At 39.7% G+C, this 6,669-nt stretch overlaps 1 protein-coding gene across 1 annotated transcript; it reads right to left on the bottom strand.

Moving 5' to 3' along the window:
- Positions 1 to 92: 92 nt before the first annotated feature.
- On the bottom strand, positions 93 to 5,291 carry LOC147627698 (elongation factor 1-gamma 1-like). The gene is made up of 8 exons (XM_086814645.1): positions 5,091 to 5,291; positions 4,947 to 4,979; positions 1,923 to 2,072; positions 1,764 to 1,824; positions 1,619 to 1,671; positions 1,367 to 1,468; positions 716 to 1,250; positions 93 to 617 (listed from the first exon to the last, which is right to left on the bottom strand). Exons 1-8 carry the CDS (start codon positions 5,190 to 5,192, stop codon positions 238 to 240), a joined length of 1,416 nt encoding a protein of 471 aa, XP_086670771.1. The 5' UTR covers positions 5,193 to 5,291; the 3' UTR covers positions 93 to 237.
- Between the last annotated feature and the right edge of the window lie 1,378 nt (positions 5,292 to 6,669).

Genomic DNA, 6,669 nt, shown 5'->3' with positions numbered 1-6,669 from the left:
AAGTACTTATTGAACTACTACAGCTGTGAGTTCAAAACAGTGTCTCAAATCGTGTTCATTAGATACAGTAAGGCAGAACATAAGAGTAGACAGACTCAAAAAAATATCAATTCCCGTAGATAACACAAAATTGTATGCAGTTTATAGTCTCTTATCACAAGAAGCACCAGCCCTACTATCAAGAACTACCATGCATTGAGACACTACCATAAGCCTCTCCCTGCAGTAGATTACTCCTTACTTGAAACATTTTGCCTCCAGCAGCTTTTCACCGTCAAACTCATCAGGCTCCTCAAAATACGAATTTACCCTTTCTTTCTGAGCTTCATCTGTGATGTCCACTTTTGTCCATTCGTAGAGCTCCACATCATAGCACTCCTCCAGCACCATCTTCGGAATCTCTTGCCCTCGGAAGAGCCACACCCCTTTAATCTTGAAGGGAGCAATATCCCCAAAGATGCACATTTTGGCAAACGCATACTTCCTGACAAGATCCATGCGCTGTAAGAATCCACTGACCTTGTTCATGGTCACAAAAGTTACAGTGTTTTCCTCGTTGTATTTGTAATCACAGAACCAGAGTGAGTAACCTTCAGGATCATACATCTTCCAAAATCCTGCACAAGGAACCATGCACTGCCGTAAAACAACCCAGCCCTTACTGACCTTCAGCATTCCATTATCTTCATGAAAGATGATTGGTATATGAGAATACCTGCGATTGCAACTTCCTTGAAGTCTCTTGCCTTTGTGTTGGAGTACAACCGTTTCCACTCGTCCATTACCATGCTGCTTGGGGGCAGGAGGTCCAGAGGATTTTTGGGCTTGGGCTTGGGCTTCTCTTCCTCCTCTTCGTCCAAACCAGCTGGTTCTTCCTTTGGTTTCGGTTGGGCCTCCTTTGGTTTTTCTGGTGCTTCCTTCGCCTTAGACTTCTTTTCTTCAGGTGCCACTTTCTTTGCAGGATTACCTTGCTTCTTGGGAGGGCTTGGAACCTTCTCCACCGGTGGCAAATCTCCAAAATACTTCTTGACATTTGGCTGGTTTGCAATGGTCCAGAAGTACCTTTCAAGATATGGGAAGTCCAGAAGAAATTCCTTGGTAAATGCTGCCCTGAAACCTGGTAGTAGGTTGCAAGCCAAAATAATGTCTGCCAGTGATACAGAATGCCCAACCAAGTACGTGTTCAAGGCTAAGTGATTGTTCAGTACACCTAAAGCCACCTTCAATCCTGCCAAAGATGACTCTGCCACCTATGGCACGCATGGCAGAGAAATGATCAGTTAGATACTTGAGTTTCACAGATTTCAAAGCATGCACAATCCCTAAATAAAAAGCAGGTATCCACAAAAGTCTGTAATGTCCTCACCTCGGCCAGATAAGGAAAATAGCCTAACAGAGGATACAACCATCTACTTAGAAGTGTATCTACTTCAGTGGTGGCAACATCAATCCACTGCTCGATAAGAGCCTAGAACAATAACAAAACAGTTGGGTGGTCAAAACAAAATAGAGGCATAAAGGCAAATTAGCGTTCCCTGCATACAACTCCACCTACAGGTGCAAACCATTGAGTGGAGGAGAAAAGAGAGGAAACACTTGAGGCAGAGCAGAACTTTACCGATTCATACACAGAGCTTCCAAGCAGAGAATACTCTTCATCAAGTTTAGCAACTGTCAAGATCAGCAAGCCAAACATCACAGAAGGTCCTTCATGTTTATTAACAGTAGAAAAACTGGATACAACAAATAAGAATGGGCTATACCATATCGAGCAATGGCATTGCTTTCAAACAAGGGACCATCAGGTGTTTCCAAGACAGGCACCTGCAGCCAAAATGCCAATATTCATAAAACAGGTAATAAAGACTTAATCCTAGATATCTAGGGTAACGCAATCGCCAATTCACATTCGGCATCATTACCTTTCCAAAAGGATTCAACTTCAAATATTCTGGAGTTTTGTTTGACACTCCAAACTCAAAGTTCTCCACGAGCTGCAGTTTGACCCCAACATATTCAGCTACTATGAGGGCCTTGATTGCATTCTTGTTGGTAATTGTCGAGTGCAGAATCTGCCAAGTAGAGTGCTTGGTCATCAGCTAGAAACATACTAGCAGAAAGCGAACAAAGTGTTTGCCTTAACCTTCAAAATATTACAAATCTTATGAGATGGGTCGAAGGAATACAAAGCTCCAACAACTAGACCAAGATGGTCCCCAGCTAAACATGTATTTCTTTAGGAGAATTCCCTTCTGTTAAATACGGAAGATTTTACAAACCTACCGCAGCAAATAGGCAGTAACTACCTCCAACACACAATCATACACACTGAAGCTACCACATCTACACTTATGTTGCCACCATACTGCAACACGAACATGAAATGCCAGCAATAAGGCCAACTAGCACTGCATAATCCCATTCATTCCCCAAAATCACATTGAGCTTAGTGCTCCTTGGAAAAAAAACGGAAAATAAATTGAAAAATAGGAATTTGAGGGCAGTATGTGTACAAGAGAAATGAAAACCTATGTAATATATTTGTGAAACACAAAAAAAAAGTGCAGTCATTGAGATAAAGACAAAGGCAAGACTGATACTGAACAAAAAAATTGTTTAGCCTTAAAATCGTGAGTACTTTTCATAAAGTTTTGGGCTGTCCCAGCATTCCTAAAGTAAGCAAATAAATCAGCTCTTAACTTAAAAGTAAAACGACAGTTACATACATAACTAGTTTTAAAACTAACAAACTTGTCAAGATGCTTAAGTGGAGCTAGTTAAATTAAGTAGTTATTGCAATCAACCTAATCAAACTGTATGACACTATAGAAATATGCTCCCATAAGCATTTAATCGCATCAGAAACCGCATAACCCAATTGTGCAACTAAGCTTATAGTTATCAAGAGGGTAATTTACACAACTAAGCTTACAGTTGTCAAGAAGGTAATTTACTTGACTTATAATTTTCATCAAAGCTGTGATGGCATGCTGCATAATCCATTTGTGGAACAACGCTCACACTAATCACAAGGGATGGATTCACTAAACAGAAAAGGACAAGAACCTCTACAACAGCTACATCACCCATGGTAAAAAGGTGGTCAGTACTTGGCCTCTTTTCTTCAAGCTATATTGACACAAAACAAGAGGCGTGAGGGAATTGGAAGCTTGAACTGTTTACCAGTCAGAAATAGAAAGGCCTGGAAATGAATGAAAAGACAAGAAATAACCTTACGTGACGATAATAAGAATGGATTTGAGTTTTGACTGTATGCACAAACAAAGGGCCAAAAATAGTCTTAAACTCCTATGCATTACCTCCAAAAAGGCCCATTTATCTGTTCCACTATGCAAACCTTGCCTTTGATTTATTTAGAAAATTTTTTAAAAAATCAAGATCAAGAAGATCAAAAAGTTCAAGAAATCAAACAATAAAGTGGATTAGGGTTTTGAAAATAGTGTTTAATGCAAATTCAAAAATGATTAACAAAAATTTCATTGCTAATCTTGTCAAACAAGAAATTAGCAAATCAAAAATCAATTTCAAAAATGATTAACATTAATCAAGATTAAGAAAATGCATTTCAAAAAATTAGATTAACAATAATCTAAAAATGATTATCCTTAATCAAGATCAAGAAAAAACATTCTAAAAATTAGATTAAATATAATCTAAAAATGATTAACACTAATCACTCTCTAAGAAAAGATCTAAGCCAAGAACTCTCATCCTAGGGATTTAGGCCAAGAGCTCTGATACCAATGCAAAAGACTAGGGCTGGCCACTCAAAGCATGGAGTGAAAACATGGATGTAGGTTACCATCCTCACATATCATATGGGAGAAGTTCACCATGACAGCTTCGGCAAGAGCACCCAAAAGACATGAATGTCTATAAAGTGAATACGATAAAAAAGGTACAATGTCCATGAGCCCTATGCCTCATATAGTCCAAGGCCCCTAAAAGTACACATGTAAATATCCCTAAGCCCAAGTGCCTAAGCCCCATTCTCCATGTGTATGTGCATCCCAAATCTACTTCATTATAACCAATGCAAGAGACTAGGATTGGCCACTCAAAGCATGGAGTGACAACATGGGTGTAGGTCACCTCATATGGGAGAAGTTCACGATGAAAGCTTGGGCAAGAGCACCAAGAAGACTGAATATCTATAAAGTGAATATGATCAAAAAGGTACAATGTCCATAAGCCCTATGCCTCATATAGCCCAAAGCCCAGTAACTCATGCATCCATCTCATCAAAGCTTACAGAAAAAAGAGAGGGACATATTCAGTTTGCACATCAGATCGTATCATTATTGGAAGCAACGGCTGGTTTCACTACATGGAATCTGAAACACAGCAAGTGTTGTGCAGATGTTTGATGACAGATACTTAAAAGTACACTGTGAAAGAAGCTTATTCTTGTGCAGCACATGATAACAAGCTATGATGCGATAGCAACAAGCCTAACACTGCAGCTGGAAACCTATCAACCAAATTTATTCAAGAATCCAAACAAGACATCAACAGCAATTGGCATTGCACTTCGTTGACAATAGATCGGGTCTTTAACAAATAAGATCCTGATTAAATCAAGATGTACAGATGTTCCCCGACATGCTTGTTGTCGTGATTGCACATGATATCTGGTTATGGTTTCCTGATAACGTTTCTATTAGGATAACCTGCTTAGGGTTTCCTCATCTTATAGCTGTTAAAACCACATACATACGCATATTTCCTGATCCAGTAGCCATACTCACAAACCATGCCACCAGGTCGAATCACGGCAATGCTTACTGAAAACAGAGTTTGTGAATAACATCCATGGTGCAAAACATCTCGGTTGCAGCTAGATCTGAAGCGTTCCCTCAAACACTTGATCTTCTTCAAAAACCAAAAACCATTCATGAAACAGAAAAAGGCAGGAAGTAGTTTACCAGGGCCATGGCGATGAGTCTGAAAAGCTTGCCCTGCACAGGAGAAGAAGATGCAGAAACCGAGCTACAGTACTCACAGAAAGAAAGCAAGCGAAGAAGCCCTAGTCATTTTGTTTTTGGGGGTTCAGGGTTTCAAAAGCTTACCGGAACGCGAGCCCTCCAACTAGCGCTTGAAAGAGAAAAATACCTGCCTCTCTTATTCTGCAAACCCAGACCTAGGAATAAATTTATTTTTATTAATATCATATAATTAGAGCTAGGGCTATAAATTTCTCTTCTTAAGACAATAGCTTTAGATTAATTGATTGTATGAAATAAATAAATGAATATCCTCTGCATATGGATATGAAGGTTTACTGAGGGTGTATATTTTATGGGTTACTTCCACACCTGAGGACTGGGCTTTCTGCTTCACCGCACGCAGATTGCGAACAATGAAGGATCCTTCTGGTGGCGTCACGATTCTGGACGTTGCGGGAATGCACTCGACTCTTGAAACACATAAGGTTGAGCCTCATCACAGAGTAACGGCATACAAGATGGACCAAGTTCCATGCATTGACATAACATAGACGAAGAGCAAGGGCCTCGATCTATCTTGTAATGTTATTGAAGGGCTTTCTTCTGGGAGGCATCACGATTACAGAACAGAAGCAAGGCAAAAATCTAAAAAACGAAGAAATTATTATGGTCAAAGTTCTTAAATAAGCAATGCTATGTCTAGAATAAGAAACCCACAGGACAGTATGGGCTGAATGATTCGTACAGCATACCAGAAAAAGAAATCTATACTTCCAAAAAAAAGACGGACAAAAGAAGAAACATCGTGGAGACGGAACTACATGCACTTGTCCAAGTTTTAAAGTTAAATTGCCATTCAAATCAAAATATATTTATACTAAGTTTTAGGATTGTTTGTTCTATTTAACAAAACAAATCAAACAAAATTTTTCCAAATATCAATTGAAAGCAACTAGGGTGCATGTCAGTTTTGGGGGGAGAGAGAGAGAGAGACAGATAGACAAAGAGAGAGAGAGAGAGAGAGAGAGAGAGAGAGAGAGAACTCGGTCCATCTACACAAACAATCCAACACCTTCTCCACATTGTAGGCTCTCTTATGCTTCTTCTTGTTGCTTTGAAGAAGCATGCCAACTTATAATGCTAGAGTGAGAGTAGAAATGGGCCTTGCTGATGTTGGAGGGTCAATTATGGAAGGTGAAGGCCATGAAGGTGCTATTGTAGAATTAGTGGTCCAAAGATGGGCATGGACAATGGTAACCCCAAGGGATCTCCGACAAGCTGTGATGTTACCTACGTCACCTTGGATACCATGAAAGAGGATAGAGATGCGGAAGGTATAGGCAACCTCAAAGGCGGTGACAGCCATATGTGTCCGAAGGGGGGAGGTCGTATTATGGAGAGGTGGGGGCGGTTGGTTCGGGAGAGGCAAGCATGATGCTAGGGCAAGGGAGGCATGGCACACAAGAAGTAAGCAAAGTCTAGACCTTGAAAAGTGTAAAGTTATTAATTAATGTCCATGAATAGCTAGCATTAATTAATATATGAACAATTTTTTAGTGAATAGCATACATGAACAAATTTTGAGTGAGCATACTACTAAAATTGTTAAGATGCATATTGAGTGAATAGCCTACATGAACAAGTTGTTACCAAAGGCATCAACAACTCATTCTACATCATTTTCTCATGCTAGGAATTTTGG

Source organism: Cibotium barometz, chromosome 20 (genome assembly GCF_041138505.1).
Source record: "Cibotium barometz isolate CiBa-2024 chromosome 20, ASM4113850v1, whole genome shotgun sequence".
NCBI lineage: Eukaryota > Viridiplantae > Streptophyta > Polypodiopsida > Cyatheales > Cibotiaceae > Cibotium > Cibotium barometz.
This window is presented reverse-complemented; position numbering and strand designations above follow the sequence as displayed.